This window comes from Ceratotherium simum, chromosome 12 (assembly GCF_057802395.1).
Source record: "Ceratotherium simum simum isolate JZ-2026a chromosome 12, ASM5780239v1, whole genome shotgun sequence".
Lineage (NCBI taxonomy): Eukaryota > Metazoa > Chordata > Mammalia > Perissodactyla > Rhinocerotidae > Ceratotherium > Ceratotherium simum.
Window position 1 is genome coordinate 2,486,056 of NC_141911.1, and position 17,334 is coordinate 2,503,389.

The following is a 17,334-nucleotide window of genomic DNA, read 5'->3' on the forward strand; positions in this document are numbered from 1 at the left end:
CTCCTTGGAGGGAAGGGAGCAGGGAGGAAGGCGGTCTGAAAACTGATGCAGGGCCCCTGCCAGCAACAAGGATAGCACGGCCCTGGCTCTGTTCTTAATGAAACAGCTGCGGCTGACCGTCACCATTGGACATCTGAGAGCCAGCAATGGGGTGGGAACTTTTTATTCAAAGCAAGTGAATCATGGCATTGCCCACCAATGCCCCTGGGCATCCTACCACCAGGCGGCCCTCACACAGTCTGGACACAGGGAAGAGCTTGCCTACCCCATGCCTTCTCCAGCAGCCTTGCATCTCAGAGCTGTCTATTCCCAGCATACAGCAGAGGGCAGCAGAAGCTTGGCTCCCAGGTGCCACTCCCATAGGACCTTCATCCCCTCCACCACTCAGCTTGCACTGAAAGGCAGTGCTCCTGGGGTGTGCCTCTGTGGATTAGAGAGGTCCCAGGGCCCCCAAGATGCTCTCCAGCCCAGCTGCACTCCCGGCACCTGCCCTGATGGCTCAGGTGCTTGCAGGGTCCCTGGCTCGGCCAGCTCTTGAACACACCCAAAGGAGCCAGGACAGTTCAGGGTCCACAGCCCAAACATGGGGCTGAACCAGGGAGTGGTCCGAGGCTGGGGCAGCTAGAGAAAAGAAGAGCAGAAAGGTTTTCATCTGGGTGGTCTCCTATACACGGGCGAGCCCAATTCAGGGTCAGGAAGGGAACTCCGGTGAGAACAGAGCCAGCACTGGGAAGTAGCCAGGGGATCTGGGGCTTCAGGCAGAGGTCAAGCTGGTGCACAGAGGCTGGCATCACCATTCCCATCTGTGTCAGCCGCAGGGCGGGCATACCAGGGGTGAGCATAGGAGGACGGGTACTGTGTGCCCCTCTAAGAAGACAGGCAAGGTAACAGAGGGGAAGCTTCAGGCAGTGCTGAATCTGCATGTGTGCACGTGAAAACAGGAGTGTAGACAGGTGTGTGTGCATGTGCCTGAGGGTGGCCGTCAGTGTCCACATGTGCACGCAGAAGGAGCGTAGCATGGGTCAGTGCACCCAGCAGTATGAAGGATGTGGCTGTGGGCTGCAATGTGGAGCATGAGCAGGTACACAGACACCTAGAGCACCAACAGGAAACACCAGAGAGTCAGAATAATAAGTGGAGAACAGGAGGGGGAAGTTCAGCCTCCCTCTCAGCACCCTGCCCCCAGGGCCAGAGCGTGTGGAAGGCAGCAGAGCGAGGCAGGCCTGCAGATGGAGTGTGGGGTAAAGAGGTGTCCACATATGGGAGGGCACCAGGTGCTGGGTTGCCTGGTGCATATATGAGTCTTCATGCTGATTACAACTATGATAAGTGGCTCCCCTGGGCTAGTCCACCGTGTGTGCCCATGCTCACCGGAGTGTACGTACGTGAGGGCACCTATGCAGGTTGGCTACACGTGTCTTCACACCGGCACACATGCTGCTCACACAGAGGCTCCCACCCAGCCTCCAGCGGCTGCTCGAGGAACCCAGACGCCTCGGCACCCCCTAGGCACTGAGATCCACCACGACATGTCGGTACACAAGCGTCTGCCCCTTGAAGCTGGGGGCCAGGAGGAGCTGAGCGTCTCCAGCAGGCATGTAGCAGAAGGCCCGAGGGGCCTGCACAGCCAGCTCCTGGAACCGCACAAACTTCTGTCGCCCATCATCCCACTGGTAGATCTGTGTGAAGGAGAAGTCGCTGCCCAGTGCCAGGTAGCGGCGGCCACCCACGAGAAAGGGCTGCAGGGCCAGCGAGCCCCGGGAGGGCAGGGCCTGCACCTCGGAGAAGCGCGTGCCCTCCCAGCGCAGGATCTTGGAGTCGCCAATGTAGCGGCTGAGACACAGGTAGCTGTCGCGGCCGGCGCGGAAGTGTTTCACAGCCTGGGCGTCAGGCACCTGAGCCACCTCACCCTGGGCCACAAACTGCTTCTGGGTGCGACTCCACTGATAGATGACAGGCGCCTGGGAGCTGCTAGACACAATCAGCCGCGGCTTGCCCTCGCCGTCTACAAACTCCAGGTCGGTATCACGGTGCCAGGCGTGCAGGGCCTGGTGGGAGTAGAAGCCATTCTGGTGCCAGCGGTAGAGGCTGGTGGCGCCCGCCTTGGAGCTGTCGGCCACGGCAAAGTACCAGTCACCGTCGATGCGGAAGGCCTCTAGGTCATTGGGCTTGCGCACGCGCTGCGGGTCGATGTCCTGCAGCTTGGTGAAGCGCGTGGTGTTGGGGTCCCAGTGGTAAATGTAAGAGCCGCCAAACAGCTGGGCCACAACCACATACAGCTGGCTGTCCACCACCATTGGCTTGCAGTGCACTGCAGAGGGGGCTGCCAGGATGCGGGGAGGCAGCGTCAGGCGGCCCGTGTGCCCTCGCCCTGTGCTGCACCCTTGGAAAGAGGGTCAGTCCCCTCCAACCCTGGGCCAAGACCAAGGCTGTCTGCTACAATATTCCTTTCCCCTCAAGGTCATCTACTGGGCACTCGGTGCTTTCTCATTGTTTCACAGCTAATAATCAGCCTCAGCATCACCCTCCCTCCACCTCTGCCCCCAGGGTTCAAATACAAGCTGAGACTGAGCACAAAATAGGTGTTCCTAGATTTTGACCGATTGTTTAACCGTAATGTCAATTATTGAATTTTTATTGTGTGTGGTCACTGTGATAATTTGAACACACTGCCTCAATTAATCACTCTGAAATGCACCCTATCATTTTGCCATTTCACACCAAAAGGAACTGAGGCTCGGAGTCTAAGTGACTTGCCTGAAGCTACCCCGCTGGCAAGTGGCCAGGCAGGGGAGGGGGAGAGTGTGAGCTCGTCCACAGCCCGGTGATCAAGCCCCGGTGTAAGATGACAGCTTGATGTCTGCATAGTTGTGCATTAAAACACACTCTCCTGAGAGCCCCCACTGTGGAAAGGGCTGTTCCATAGGAGAACGTCTGCATAAGGTCACTGTGCTCACAACCATGTTGCTCTGACCCTTCTCAGGCACCCAAGGCCTGTGGGGTCGTACCCCTCACCTGTCCTGGTGTCCCCAGTCATCGCCTCTCCTCTCCTCCCCGCCAGCGCCGCTTCACCCACGTTCCTCCTCCCGGTGACTGGGCCTCTCCCCCAAGGGAAGCCTGTGCTGAGTCCCAGGCTCTGGCAGTCACCGCCCGAATCCCTTCCACGGCTTTGGTCTGTCCCCCCAGACGCTGATGCTCCCCCAGCCCCGAGCCTCAGTGCACACCCTCCGTGCCCACACACACCCACAAGCACCTCAAACTCCAGCTGGCAAAACTGAGCTCCACATCCACCCCGGAACCTGCTCCTCCTCCTCCTCCTTGTTCTCGACTTCCATCTGTGGCTCCACGCAGTCACCCCATCCAGGAAACCAGGAGCCATCCCCAACACCTCTCTCTCCCTCACTCGCCCACAGGTGAGCAGTCCCCAAGTCCAGGCTTCCTATGACAGTTTGTGTAAGATTGGCGTAATTTCTTCCTTAAACGTTTGATAGAATTCACCAGGGAGACCATCGGGACCTGGAGTCTTCTTTTGGGGGAAGGATTTTTTTATAATGACTTCAAGTTCTTTCATAGATAGAGGACAATTTAAATTTTCTGTTTCCTCTTGCATCCATTCAGTCCTCCCTTCTAAATGTATCTCTCCATCCCCACTGCTCCTGCCCAGGTCCTGGCTCCAGCTAATCCCCTACTGGTTTGCCCACATGTCTTGCCCCTGCCCGGCCACCCTCCATGCTGCTCACAGAGGAAGTTTTCTAAAATACGGATTGGACTGGGTCACACACTCTGCTCAAAGCCTGTCATTGACCTGGTCCTCATCTCCTCGGGTCTCGTCTGCCACCCTCCACCTCAGCCTCATGCTGTACTCATATGAGCTGCATATTGTTTACACGTGCATGTGCTTGCACACTAAGCTGTTACATACCTTCTTGACTTTGCTCATGCTGTTCCCTCTGCCAGAACACCCTTCCCACATTTTTTCTCGTCAGTAAGTCTCCCTCAGCCTTCCAGACTCAGCTTAAACTCAGTGGATCCCAAAGGGAGCTCACTAGCCACTCCTATCTCCTCCTTCTCAGTTCACCAGCACTGCCCAGTTACTTAAGCCAGGAACCTGGGCATCACCTCTGACTCCTCCTTCTCGGCCATCCTTCAAGTCTCCACTTAGGCATCCCCTCCACCAGGAAGCCTTCCTTGATTGCCCTGGGTAGGCCTCTCCTTTGTGCTTTCAGAGCATTGTGTTCATATTTCCCTCCTAGCACCTACCAATTATATAGATGTTATCTGTGTATGTATCGGCCTCCTCTCAAAGACTAGAAAGTTCTTATGGGCAGAGACCAGGTCTCATCTATCCCTCTACCTACAGGAACTCAATGGAGAGGAACAAGGGAGCCCACCCCACCCCAATCCCCCTAGTCGGGGCCCACCCAGCCAGACGGGGCACAGGTACCTGGGATTCTATCATAGTCTCGAAGCTGCCGTTCAACATAGTCCCACTTGAGGACAGTGCAAGCACTGGCACCTGGCTGGGCCAGAGCCAAATAGAGGTCGCTGGAGTAAAGGAAGGGCTCGGCCGACACTGCTGGGAAGGGCAGGGTCTGGTACAGCACGAAATCTGCAGGGATGAGGGGGGTGGGGAGGAGGAAGAAGGGTAAGAGTTTGTTGGGTGGTAGAGTCGCTCGACAGGCGAGGCAGGTGTCGGAGGTTCTGGCAGTGCCTGTGGAGCTGCCCTGGGGAGGCCCAGCCCGATGCCCAAGGCAGGGCACCTCCTACCGGTGGTGATGCAGTCAAACTCCCGCAGAGGCAAATCCTGCACCTTATGCTCTTGGAAGCGGGGCGGGCTGGCGCAGTAGATGGGGGCCACCGTGGTGTTGGTGTGCGCCAGCCACTCCACCAGCCACTTCACCTTGCAGTCACAGTTGAGTGAGTTGCCTCGCAGGTCCCTGCATCATGAGGGTGATGGAAGGGACACAGAGAGGAACAGGCTCTCAGCTGCTCTGCCCACCCAGGCCTCTAGATTTGCAGAAACAAATATTGTCAAGGCTGCTGCTGGTTGCCCACATGGCATCTTTCTGCCGATTAGAAAAACGTTCCCCTCCGGGTGGATGCAGCCCCGTGGACACATGCTTGTGCTTGGCCAGTAGAGTGGGGCCTGAGTTCCAGCCCCTACTCGCCTCCTCGGGCAGGTGCCTTTTGCAGTGTATAACCTACACAGCGATATGTTGCATCCCAGTTCCTTCAAACCTCCCACAATCCAGGGCTTTTGTTTTCCTGTATAAATACTGATCAATGATGGTGGGTATGCTATCTGTCTTTAATGTAGGTTCAAATCAAACATACCTTTAAAAAGCACATGTTTAAAAAACATTTACACATACTGTCTCATGTGCATTTTAAGAGAGCCCACAGACGCCTTGAGGAACCCCAACTTAGAAGGCTACCAATCTCTATATAATTCAACTTAGCCTTCTCAGAGGCCCCCCCCAAACCCAAGCCCTCCTGGCCTCTCAAGACCTTATGATCTTCCCAATTCTGGCTCCCGCACCACCCCCTCCAGGGACGCGCCCTCTGTAGCATTGTCAAAAGAGGTAGGAGTCAGGCCTTACAAGTCACTCAGGATATCCAGGGGCCGAAAGATGTCTCTAGGCAGTGTCTGCAGGTTATTGTTGGCCAGTGAGCTGCAAGAGAGACCCCTGGGTCATCTGAAGATCGTGACAGAGGCCAAAGACCACAGGAGACGAGGACTTGGTCCAGTGTGTGTATGTGCACGATGTACTCACAGGTGGGTCAGAGACTTCAGTCCTCTGAAGGTGAACTTGGATAGTGCCCAGATGTCATTGTTCTCAATGAAGCTGGAGAAAACGAGAGCTTGTCTCAGGTGCCACTCAGGACCCCGGACCTCCGATCAGCTATTTCCCTACCCTACCTAGATCCCAGCCCATGGCCCTGGGACAGGCTTCCATTCTGAATCTGGAGACATTAAGCCTGTGGTAACAAGGCATTTAGGCAGGATGGTTTAGGCAGAAGGATGGATGAAATGACCCTCTGCTCAGGCCCTGCAGTCAGAGGATTCAAGGGCTCTCACCTCCCCCCTCTTCCCCCTCTTCCCCCCAGCCTTCCTCATTCAATCTCCCCTCTTAGCCCACCCAGGAGCCCCCGCCTCCCTTCTATCTTCCCATTTCCTCTTTCCTTCCTACACACAGGTACTGCAGGTGCGACAGTCCTGTGAAGGCGTTGTCTCCGATCAGAGTAAACTTATTGGAGTTGAGTAACCTGGAGAGACAAAGATGGAATTAGAGCTTCCAAGGGTGTGCCAGCTGCACCAGCCCCCAGCCTGCCACCTCACCCGAGGCTTCCTCAAGAGCTGGCTGCCCTGCCTCCCACCCTCCAGACCCCAGCAAAGAGCCCCAGAGTAGCATGGGCAGCAAGACTAGGCAGGAGCATATTGCAGCCTCCCAGGGGCCCTGTTTGCTTCTAGGGTAAAAACAGTCAGGGACAGGCCTCTCCTGTTAAGCTGGGTCCTTCCCATTGCATCTCTGCTCTCTGGCTCCCACCCTCACCCCAGCTGATTCCAGTCCCTCTCCAACTGATGGTGAGTTTGAGGATAACCCTCGATGAGAAGGAGGTGGGGTAACTCACATGTACTCTTTCGTGTGACTGGGACTTCTAATGTAAAGAGCCCCTTTTAGAATTCCAGACTCTCCCAACTTCCCTCCCTTTCAGCCCCCAGCTCTTTCTTCAAATCCTGATCTCTGGGGTCACCAGTCTCTAAGATGACCCCTCTCCCCTGTGGCATCCACCCTCCGGCACTAGCCCAAGTTATTGCACCCAATTCCTTTGGGTCTCTAGAGGAGGCAAGTCCATTCCTAACTGGGTCCCAAAAACCCCATTCTTGGCTTTTGCATCCCTTACCCTCCTTCTCCCCAGCTGCTGCTCCCTGAACCCCTCTTGACTCCAGGCTGCTCCACCTTTTGTGGCTATCCCATTGGAGTGAAAGTAAGGGACACTCACATCTTAACCTCCAAAGGCTACCTACATTCTCTCTCCTCTCCCCAGTACAAGATCTGTCCCCTTCCACTGCACCCCCACCCGCCCTTCCACAAGGCCCCGTCCGTACAGGAACTGCAGCAGTGGCAGGTGGGAAAATGCTCCGTCCTGGATCTCTGAGAAGGCAGCATTCACCAGCGTCCTGCAGGGGACATCTGAGTCAGTACTATGGGGAGTAGGCAGGGACTGGGCTGGGACCACCCTGCGAGGTGGACAGGGCAATGGCTTCTGTATGCACTCGCCCTGAAAACTCCCCATTTCACCAGGCTTGCCCCTCTACCCCCCACGCTTTCTCTTCTCCTCACAAACTCACTGCCTTCCTTTATCATTATCCTCCCCTACTGCCTCCCTGAGCACCAATGGCCCCAGGGTGTGCTTTCCGCTCAGCCTGAAGAACGTTCCATTACCCACATCTTCAGGATCATCCAAACAGTGTGCTGAGTGCTGCTGAGGGATGGAGCACTGGGATGCGGGTGGGGGATTAGCATCCTGCTCTCAAGGACCACACAGCCTATCTAGTCCCTGAGGCCGCTTGCTGCAAGTGACAGGCTGGCTGGCCCGGTGCAGAGTGGCTGGCCAGACCAGTGGCAGCCGTCTGCCCCATGCCAGGGCACTATGTGGGTATATCTCACTTCCTCCCCTCCCCCTGCTGCCACCTTCTCTCTCCCCACAAGAAGCCTCTCTGCCCTTGGTGTGACATCACAGGCAAGGTCCACATGCTCATGTAGTAAACAACCCCCTTGCCCCCATGTTCAGAGCCCTGCACACAGTAGGTCTCGTTGATGCTGATGGTGGTGATGATTCATTCTTGGCTATAAACTCCTGCTTTCCCCAGCCACGGCTGCTGAGCCTGCGTGACTGCAGAACTCCCTGCCCAGCTGATGCCTTGAATCTCTATCCTGAGGACCCCTTGGCACCCTAGTCCCCATACTCTATGAGGGAGGGAAGCAGGGGTTCTCCCCATCCACTCCCAGAGCAGTTCTTGCCCTCCTCCCCCACTCCACCCCCCAGAGCTCTGCACTCACAGAGAGATGACCTCGGAGGGCAGGTTCCTGGGCACTGCCTTAGAGTCCACGCAGAAGGCGGTGTCCCTGGTGCAGGAGCAGCTGGGAGGGCAGGGGGGCGTCTTGGGGGGCCTCTTGGCACCGACTTGCAGCATTAGGCAGAAGCCAAGAGTGGTCAGCGCCAGCAGCCGGAGCCCGGAGCCCCGCCTGGCCCGCAGCCCCGCCATGCTGCCTGCGGCTCTCCCGGGGCCACGGGCCGCGGCCCCGCCCCACCGCTCCGCCACCCTGCGCGGGCGCTGGCACCCCTGGCCACCGGCAGCTGCTGCCACAGCTAGGGGCCCTGCCGCCCGCAGCGGAAAGCAGACTCCACCAGCCCTCGGGCGCCCGCCGGCTGCGGGCCCCTCCCCTGCTCGCACCGGAGAGCCGGCTGGAGAGACGCGCGGAGCCGGAAGCCGAGCCGAGGGCTGCCCAGCGGCAGTGGACGCGGACTGCGGCGGCGGCGGGGGCGCGCGCGGGGCGGAGCGGGGAGTCCTGGGCTGGGAGTAGCCGAGGAAAGGAGTGATTGCGGCCCTGGCTGCTGTGCGCCCCGGCGGTCCTTGGGGCCGTCTGCTCCGTGTGTGTGTCTGGCGCTCAGAGCGTCTCTGCGTGAGTGCGTGCGTGTGAGGTACATATGTGCATCCTATGACGGCACACCTCTGTCTGTACCGGCACATGCACATCTTCTCTTGTGGAGGCATTTGGCATTATGCATCCATGTGCCTCTGTATACGTGCGCATATGTCTTGGCCTTCAGGGGACACATCCTCTAAGCAGAGCTCATGGCATAACATAAGTGACACTTGTGTATCTGTGTTCACATGTGTTTCCACAGGCTAGTGAACAGAATGTGCCTTTGTGTCTGTTAGCTGAAAAGAGAAATGTCACTGGGGTTGGAGTGGGAACGTGTGGAATTTTGGAACATTTCTCACTACACAGCCACAGCCTGTGGGAGCTGGAAGAGCCTTGGATGTTTTCCAGTCCAGCCCTTTGTTTAACAAATGAGGAAACTGAGGCCCAAACCAAGAGGAAAGCAGCCGAGCTTGATACCACCTCCACTAAGTGTGTGTACTCCACCTACTTAATCCTGTCAGCCTCCTGAGGTAGTGGACATTCATCCCCTTTTACAGATGAGAAGAGCAGGGCCCACAGTACAAGGAAAAAGCAAGTGACAGGGCAGGGATTTAACCCACTCCGCCCAACTCCGAAGTCACAGCCATTCTTCTAACCAGGGGGCTTCAATGTGGCCAAGGGAGCCCCAGGGTCCTTGAGAACTTCCAGGGCGTCTTTAAGGTCAAAACAAATTTCCTAAGAATGTTAAGACATTATTTGCCCTTTTCACTTTCATGCTCTCTCAAAAGTACCCTGGAATTTTCCAGCGGCTACATCATGTATCTTCTATTAAGGCAGAAATTAATTTGCAAAAACATAAAACAATGACACTCTTCCCTCTAATTTTTTTGCTTTGTAAAATAGTTATTTTCATTTAAAAATTTGTTATTTATGTTTTAACATATAATGAATTTATTATTGCTATTTTAATTTAATTCATATTTAATAAATATTTTTAAATTTCTCAGTAAATATCAATAGATATAACCCACATAAACAAAATCTCTTTAGGCTCTTCAATACTTTTATTTTGGTGAGGAAGATTCTCCCTGAGCCTATCTGTGCCTATCTTCCTCTATTTTGTGTGTGTGTGTGTGTGTGAGGAGATAAGCCCTGTGCTAACATCTGCCAATCCTCCTCTTTTTTTGCTGAGGAAGACTGGCCCTGGGCTAACATCCGTGCCCATCTTCCTCCACTTTATATGGGACGCCGCCACAGCATGGCTTGCCAAGCAGTGCGTTGGTGCGCACCCGGGATCCGAACAGGCGAACCCCGGGCCGCCGCAGTGGAGCACATGCACCTAACCGCTTGTGCCACTGGGCCGGCCCCTATCATCCTCTATTTTGTATGTGGGTCGCCACCACAGCATAGCTGACAAGTGGTGTAGGTCTACACCTAGGATCCGAACCCGTGAACCAGGGCCACCAAAGCAGAGCACATGGGACTTAACCACTACGCCACAGGGCCGGAGCCTTCAATACTTAAAAGTGTTAAGGGGTCCTGAAGCCAAAAAGTTTGAGAACTGCTGTTCTATACCATGTTACCTCCCAGAGGTGTATGGGGGGGTGCTGTCCCAAGAGCTCACAGGTACAGGACAAGGGGAGCCTGGAGGTCAGGTGGTCCAGTCTAGTGCTCTTTCCATGTCAGTCCAGGAAACCGAGATGGCTGGGCTTCAGATGCTTCCCCAGCTGTCCCTAGCCTCTGCCAGCAGGGGATTCTCCGGTCTGAGCTTAAGTCCGTGTTCTCCCAGCCAGGGATGCCCCGTCCTTTGATCCCCACCTGCCACTCCCCATCCAGCTGCCCGTGCTGCCCACCCCATGCTAGCTTGTGGGAAGACAAGCAATAGGAGTGGGGAGGGTGGCTGGGGCAGCTGGGCCACTGTCCCCACCAGTCCCTGGCACAGCTCTGCCCAGCACACAAAGGGCAGAGTGAATCTTGTCCCCTCCCTGCAGCTGAGGGCTGGAAGGAGGAAAGGGGAGGCACACAGAGAAGGGTGGCTGCCATGGGCTCTCCACCACCCCCAGTTCTCAGAGGGTTTAACCCAGCGACAGACAAAGGGGGAGCCTGGGTCCTATTCTTAGCTAGTGAGAAGAGCTGCCGTGAGGGATGAAGCTGATGGTGACAATCATGACGATTGCCCTTCCACATCGGGATGTCATTGGATCCTCACAATAGCTTAGAGAGGGGGACAGGACAGGCAGTACTTGTCCCATTTCACAGGTGAACACACTAAAGGCGAGAAAGGCAGAATGACTCAGGGCCTCAGAGCTGGCCATGAAGCACTGAGACCTCCACATACTGAAGGAATGAACTATTGGCTGCTGGCCGGGAGCCCCCTCGTGTTTGCTGACAGTCTCTTCATTGAACATAACTACACATTGGCTGTGTGCACGCTCTTTGCCCTGTGGCAGGCGCAAGGAAGCCCGGGGAAGCTTGATCCAAGGGTTGGTCCCAGGGCCGGCAGCCTGGGCGGGAAGACAGGGGCAACAAAAAGCACCCATGTCGCTGATGAGAACAGCAATGTGTGCTCAGTGGCAGGTGAAAGTGAGGCAGGGAGGCTGGGAGATTTTGGAGGAGGGAGGGGGCTCTGTGGGTTGGGGGGGTGAGGTCATAGAGTGGGTGCCATTTGTTCTTGCTCGGCCTTTTAGGGTGGGTGGTATTCAGAGAGGTGGAGAGGCGTTGAGGGTGGGCTTTCCAGGAGGGAGAAACGGCCTAAGTAAAGGCCAAGAAGGGAGGAGGCTGGTGGGGGGGTGAGGTGCCAACTCTGCGTGCCCGGCCAGAGGTCCCTCCCTCCTCCCTTCTCCAGGGTTCTCAAGACCTCTGCCAGGTTGGTGCCAGCATCGAAACTTCCCTTAGGAAACTTGAGGGCACCTTTCCTTCCTCAGTTTCTGAACAGGCAAAATGAGGAAAGAAAAGAAAAGAAAAATAAAGAAAAGAGCTGTAACGTTCATGAGAACTACAGCCTAAGGGCATCCTGAAGGGGAGCCTGAGGACCAGAGAGAGAGACCTGTTTCCCAGCACCACATGATGATGGCAAGCCCTACATACAGCGCCTGATCAGAACAACCCCCACAGCTGGACTATGCGGCCCGAGATGCCCCTGGGGACCCCGAGATGCTTGCAGTTCTCCTTGGCTCTCCCACTGGCCTGCTGCCCACCTGGTTCAGGCCCAGTACATGTGAGTCAGCTGATCAATCCCAGTGTTGCCAGGACAACCAGGGGCAGGAGTGGAGGCCCTGGAAGCGGCCTGTCTCCCACATCTAGCAACTGCACATGGCTGGGGCTGCACACAGCTGAGAGGAGGATGTTTCCCCCCTTCCTCCCTTCTCCCTCTCTCACTCCTCCTAGGACACTTCCTGCTAGAGGCTTAGGCAAATATTTAAAGGGGCAGTTGAGGAGCGAGGAGGGTGGTGGGAGCAAACACTTCCTTCCCTCTCTCCTTCCCTGAGCTTCTCAGTGGCTCTCAGCTCAGATGCCACACTGTTGTGCAACCTGGAGACTGAAGGCCCTCCAGCAGGAGAGGGGGGTCCTTGTGGGGACAGGGGAGCCTGCCAGGGCTGGAGAATTGGGGGTCAGCTCTCGATTGAAGGTCAGGGCCAAAGTGTGAGGGAGCCCCTGGATAAGGGACAAGAATTGGGGTGAAGTGTTGGAGTTAAAATTAAGGAGGATAAGGAAGTAGGCCAAGAGAGGAGAAAGGTGCAGGGCTCTGACTTACACACTCACGCAAGTTTAGAGGTGAAGGCGCTGTTGGGACCAGCTGGCCCAGCAAGTGGAGGAGAGCCTGAGAGAAAGGACGCAGCCATTAGTAGACTTGGTTTAGCACAACAAAGTAACAGAGATGGCTTGGGAGAAAGAGGTAGGAAAGAGATAGAAGGGAGAAGAGGAAGGTCCAGAAAGTGGATCACATTTGAGTGAGTCGCATTCTCAGGGCAAATTCACGATCAGAGGATATAAAAAGTGAAGTGCAGAGGGGTAGGGTGATAGGCAACACCAGTCACAGCTGACAAGGAGATTGAGACCCCATCAGTCACGATACCCAGCCCCATGTGAGGCTGTCTGGGCATAAGAAAGAAGTGTCATGCATGGAACCTGCTATCCAAAGCTGAAGCTTGATCTCTGAAAATGGTTCACTATTCATTTGACACAGAAAACCCCACAAAATCATGCAAATCAAGAGGTTCAAATCTTTGTGTTCACTTTAAGAACACTTATGAAACTGCCCAGGCCATCAAGGGTATGCATGTCCGAAAGCCATCAAGTATCTGAAGGATGTCACTTTACAGAAGCGATGTGTGCGTTCTGTCGTCACGACGGTGGAGCTGGTCGGTGTGCCCGGGCCAAAAAGTGGGGCTGGACACAGGGTCAGTGGCCCTAAAAGAGCGCTGAATTTTTGCTGCACCTGCTTAAAAATAGAGAGTAATGCTGACCTTAAGGGATTAGACATCGATTCTCTGGTCACTGAGCACACGCAGGTGGACACAGCACCCAGGATGGGCGCAGAGCTCGCAGAGCTCCAGGTCAGATCACCTCTGCGTGAGCTGCCCGCCACCCCAAGATGAACCGCACTGCGACAGGCAGATCACTCCTCAACCAGAAGGAGAGGTGGCACAGAAGAAAAAGAGATCCTGGAAGAAACAAAAACGTATGGCCTGGGGAATAGCTTCAGCATAAAACCAATGCAAACAAAAGTAAAAGCAAGGAAAAAAAAGACTTCAGGTTATGAACTAGCCCATAGCAAAAAAGGAAAAACCGCACATTAGCAAGTAAGAATTTGCAACTAGAGGGACAGAGTTTTCAGAATTAGGAAAAGAATGACTAGGGCAAGTCTGAGATTAGGTACCAGATGTGTGGGAGGGGGCAAGGCAGCTGGAGTACTTGAAGTAAAATCTGAGCTCCCGAGAATTAATGAACCACGTATGAACCTCCACACCATGCCAAAGCACCCGCTGCCTTCAGCAGGGCCCTCTGGGCCACAGGCACTGCCTCCTCACTCCCCTTCTGGGGCTCATCCCCATGCTTGGGGACAATTCTCTTGGGAAACATGGTGGACACCCCATTGGGTCAGACCCTTGGCTGCCTGAGAGGTTCAGCCTGGCAGAAGAACAGAGAAAGCCACAGGACAGCAGGGGCAGGTGCCAGCAAGAGAGGCAGGCACACCAGGAAGACACCCACTGTGAGAGGCGCAGATAGCCCAAGGGCAAGCGTGCTCAGCTCACTTGCTGAATTGACCCCCAACTCTCCAGCTTTGCTCTCAATGGGGCCAAGAGGACTCATGCGCCGGGGCCAAGGGCCCTTAGGCGTTCCTGCAGCTGGCTTATCAGGGTCTTGGTTCTGGAGGGTCAGGAACAAACAGGCTTCAAAGCTGAGGGCTTGGCTGGCAGACAGGGGCTGGGTCCTTCACCTCTATCCCCTCTCCCTACTGGCGTATATAAGACCCTGATCACACTTGGAGATGAGGAGGGGAAAGCGCCTGCAGCAAGATGGATGTGGGCAGCAAAGAGGCCTTGATGGAGAGCCCACCAGTGAGTGTGATCATATGTGTGTACATGCATGTGCATGCGTGTGAGTGTGTGCGTGTGTGTGTGCAGGTGTGTGTGGTGGGCCCTGCCTCATCCAACCTCTCTGGGCCTGTTTCTTCATCCAAATTCATTCATCTAACTAACCTAGGACTGGGCTAAGTTAGGGCAGGGACACCAACCACCAAGACAGAGTTCCTTGGGGAGACAGACGTGGCGGAGTCCAATAATTCCCATATGAGGGGCTGAGAGCCACCACAGAGCTCAGTGGAGAGGGCTGTAGAGAGCACTGAGAGGAGTTGCAACTTGGGAGGTCACAGGAAGCTTCACAGAGAAAATGACATTTGAGCTGCCTCCAGAATAAGGAGGAGCTCACCAGGTGGAGAAGGAGGAAGGCATTGCAGGAAGAAAGGAGTGTATGTTAAAGGCATAGAAGTGTGAGAGAGCATGGATTTGGGGGAAACAGAGAGGGATTGGGCATGGCTGGGGTGCCAGCAGTCTGGAGGAAACAGCAGGAGATGAGACTGGTGAAACAGGCTCTCTTGGGTCTCTCCAGGCTAGACCTCACTTCAAAGCATCTATGGGTTTGTTGAAATTCAGGTCACCTCCTCCGGGAAGCCTTCTCTGATCTCCTGAAACCTCCTCTGCACGTCCATAGCATTGGCTGTCCAGCCCTGGGAGAGTGTCCATCTTGTGCAGGGAGAGGAGGGGGTAGCCTCATGACCTCACATCTGTCTCCCTGCCTGCCCCATAATGTCAGGACTACTCAGCAGCCCCCCGGGGCCGGTTTGGCATCCCCTGCTGCCCTGTGCACCTCAAACGCCTTCTCATCGTGGTCGTGGTGGTGGTCCTTGTCGTCGTGGTGATTGTAGGGGCCCTGCTCATGGGTCTTCACATGAGCCAGAAACATACTGAGATGGTGAGCAGGCCTGGGATGGGGTGGGCAGCAGATACAGGGCATGCCAGATAGAGGGGCTGGGTGGGCTAGGCAGATAGCAAACTGCCCAAAGGGAATGAGGGGAGGAGGCAAGGGGCACCTCATGGAAGGACAGAGGCAGGAACGGGGTGGCAAACTGGCCTGGGCTTCTCTACCAGGCCTCGGCCCCATGGTGTGACAGCCTGTTCCCTCCAGCACCAGGGTCCACTCAGCCTCGCTGAACTTTCAGGGCAGAAGGAGTTGCATTTGAGTAAAGAAGACTGAGGGTGGGCATGAGTACCAAGGGGATGAGCGGGGACAGAGGAATGCCAAGCAGCACTGTGCCCTCCCCCAGGTCCTAGAGATGAGCATTGGGGGGCCAGAAGCCCAGCAACGCCTGGCCCTGAGTGAGCGTGCGGGTACCACTGCCACCTTCTCCATTGGCTCCACTGGCATCGTAGTGTATGACTACCAGCGGGTGGGTATGCCCGAACCTCCTGACCTTGGGGCTGGGGGACCAATGACAATACTTTGCTAGACCCACCCAGCTATGCCACTTCATACACATCCATCTCTCCCTATCCCCCTGGGGGTGCCTAATCCCCAGATTCCTATATGACTCCCTCCAGTGCCCAACCTAGAGGGAGATAACCAAGGACGAGGGGTAGGGAGTGAGCAAGGCAGGGCCTTCCTGAATGAACTCTGGGGTTCCCGTGCTCAGCTCCTGATTGCCTACAAGCCAGCCCCAGGAAGCTGCTGCTACATCATGAAGATGACTCCAGGGAGCATCCCCAGTCTTGAGGCTCTCACTAGAAAATTCCAGGACTTCCAGGTGGGTGTGTGGGTGAGAAGGAGTGAGTTTTCTCCCTCCCAGGTATGCTGGGAGGAGTATTTGTCTCCTGTAAAGCGCTGTTCCTCATGGGCTGCCGGGTAAGAGCCCCTCTGGAGACTCACCTGCACCACATCTTCCCTACCCATTCCTCAGCCCTGCCCCACTGCCAAGCTGCTGGCCTCTGCTGAGCCCATACACCACCTGGGGGCTTCTGACTGCAGCACAGCTCCCTCTTTACTGGTGAGGAAACCAAGGCTCAGAGAGATTGCCTGGCGCACCTGAAGACCCACAATAAGGGCCGCAGGTGAGACAGACTCAGTTCCCAGGCTCTAAATCAGGTGCTCTTTCCAGGCTAAGTCTGCAGTGGCTACCCCTAAGCTGGGCCAGGAGGAGGACCGTGATGGTGACTCGGCATCCTCCAAGGACCTGGATTTCCTGGGTACCACTGTGAGCACCCTGTGTGGCGAGGTGCCCCTTTACTACATCTAGGACCCCTCAGGTGAGCAGGTGTGACCGACAGGGCACTGGAGGAGCAGTGGCACATAAGGGCTTGAGCCACCTTGCCATGTCAGCTGATGGGCACTGGGGGATCCACTGAGGCTGGGTCACCTAGGGAGCTCAGGGGAGGGAAGGTTCGCAGACATCTTCCGGCCCCTCTCCCTCACATAATAAACAGTGTTCCTTTGCTTCACAGGGCCTGAGGAAGCCCCAAGGGGACAGGAAAGATCACGGAGCAAAGGGTCTTTTGCAGACAGGCAGGAAGCTGCTCCTGCCCACACAACAGGGGCTGGCCCTGGAGAAATGGGAGCTGTGGGGAGAGGATGGGCAAGGGCAGAGGGGCGGCTCCCAGGGGCCAGGGGTCTCCTACCACAGAAGAATAAAGCAGCCTGACTCAAAAGCAAAGGGTGTACCTCTCTGTCCTCTCCCACCCTCGGTCCTGCTCTTGGCGGGGCCTGGCACGGGGAAGGGTAGGGCCTCAGGGGAGCAAAGGGGGCTTTGCCATCCTCCTTCTGTCCCAGGGTGATGCGGGAGAGGGCAGTGGCAGGGGCCTGGGGAGCAATCCACGGACTTTAAGCGCCCTCCAGCGGTGTCTCCCGCGGGAGGGAGAGAGACAGAGACAGTGAGAGAAAGACTGAACTAGAGGGACAGGGACCGAGCTGGGAGAGAGCGAGGGTCCGAGAAACGGAGAGACAGAGCGACGCAGCCTGAGAAACACGGCCAGAGATCGAGGGGCAGAGCGAGGCAGAAGCGGCGCGGGCAACTGACAGCGTGTCCCGCGGCCCAGGGTGGGCTCAGGCCGGGCGCCCGCGGGGGCAGCAGCCGCCAGAGGGCACCTCGCGGGAGAGGCCGCCGGCCGCGCACCCCGAGGCCCCGCGC

At 56.1% G+C, this 17,334-nt stretch overlaps 2 protein-coding genes and 1 pseudogene across 6 annotated transcripts; 1 reads left to right on the plus strand and 2 right to left on the minus strand.

The window, feature by feature from the left end:
* Positions 1–368: 368 nt before the first annotated feature.
* LOC147915761 (uncharacterized) lies at positions 369–1,295 on the minus strand (annotated as a pseudogene).
* A 210-nt stretch (positions 1,296–1,505) lies between these two features.
* Positions 1,506–8,494, minus strand: LGI3 (leucine rich repeat LGI family member 3). The gene is made up of 8 exons (XM_004442307.3): positions 8,067–8,494; positions 7,112–7,183; positions 6,196–6,267; positions 5,775–5,846; positions 5,601–5,672; positions 4,768–4,937; positions 4,445–4,609; positions 1,506–2,323 (listed from the first exon to the last, which is right to left on the minus strand). The coding sequence occupies exons 1-8, from the start codon at positions 8,270–8,272 to the stop codon at positions 1,506–1,508; spliced, it is 1,647 nt and encodes a 548-aa protein (XP_004442364.1). The 5' UTR covers positions 8,273–8,494.
* Positions 8,495–14,115: 5,621 nt separating this feature from the next.
* On the plus strand, positions 14,116–16,446 carry SFTPC (surfactant protein C). 5 transcript variants are annotated; one of them, XM_014796649.2, is made up of 6 exons: positions 14,174–14,215; positions 14,970–15,128; positions 15,481–15,603; positions 15,847–15,957; positions 16,111–16,197; positions 16,309–16,446. In XM_014796649.2, exons 1-6 carry the CDS (start codon positions 14,174–14,176, stop codon positions 16,444–16,446), a joined length of 660 nt encoding a protein of 219 aa, XP_014652135.1. The 5 variants fall into 5 exon arrangements, with proteins under 5 accessions (XP_004442363.1, XP_014652135.1, XP_087293341.1 ...); XM_004442306.3 differs by lacking the exon at positions 16,111–16,197 and having other exon boundaries at positions 14,116–14,215; XM_087437215.1 differs by lacking the exon at positions 16,111–16,197 and having other exon boundaries at positions 15,847–15,983; positions 16,296–16,446.
* Positions 16,447–17,334: the final 888 nt, after the last annotated feature.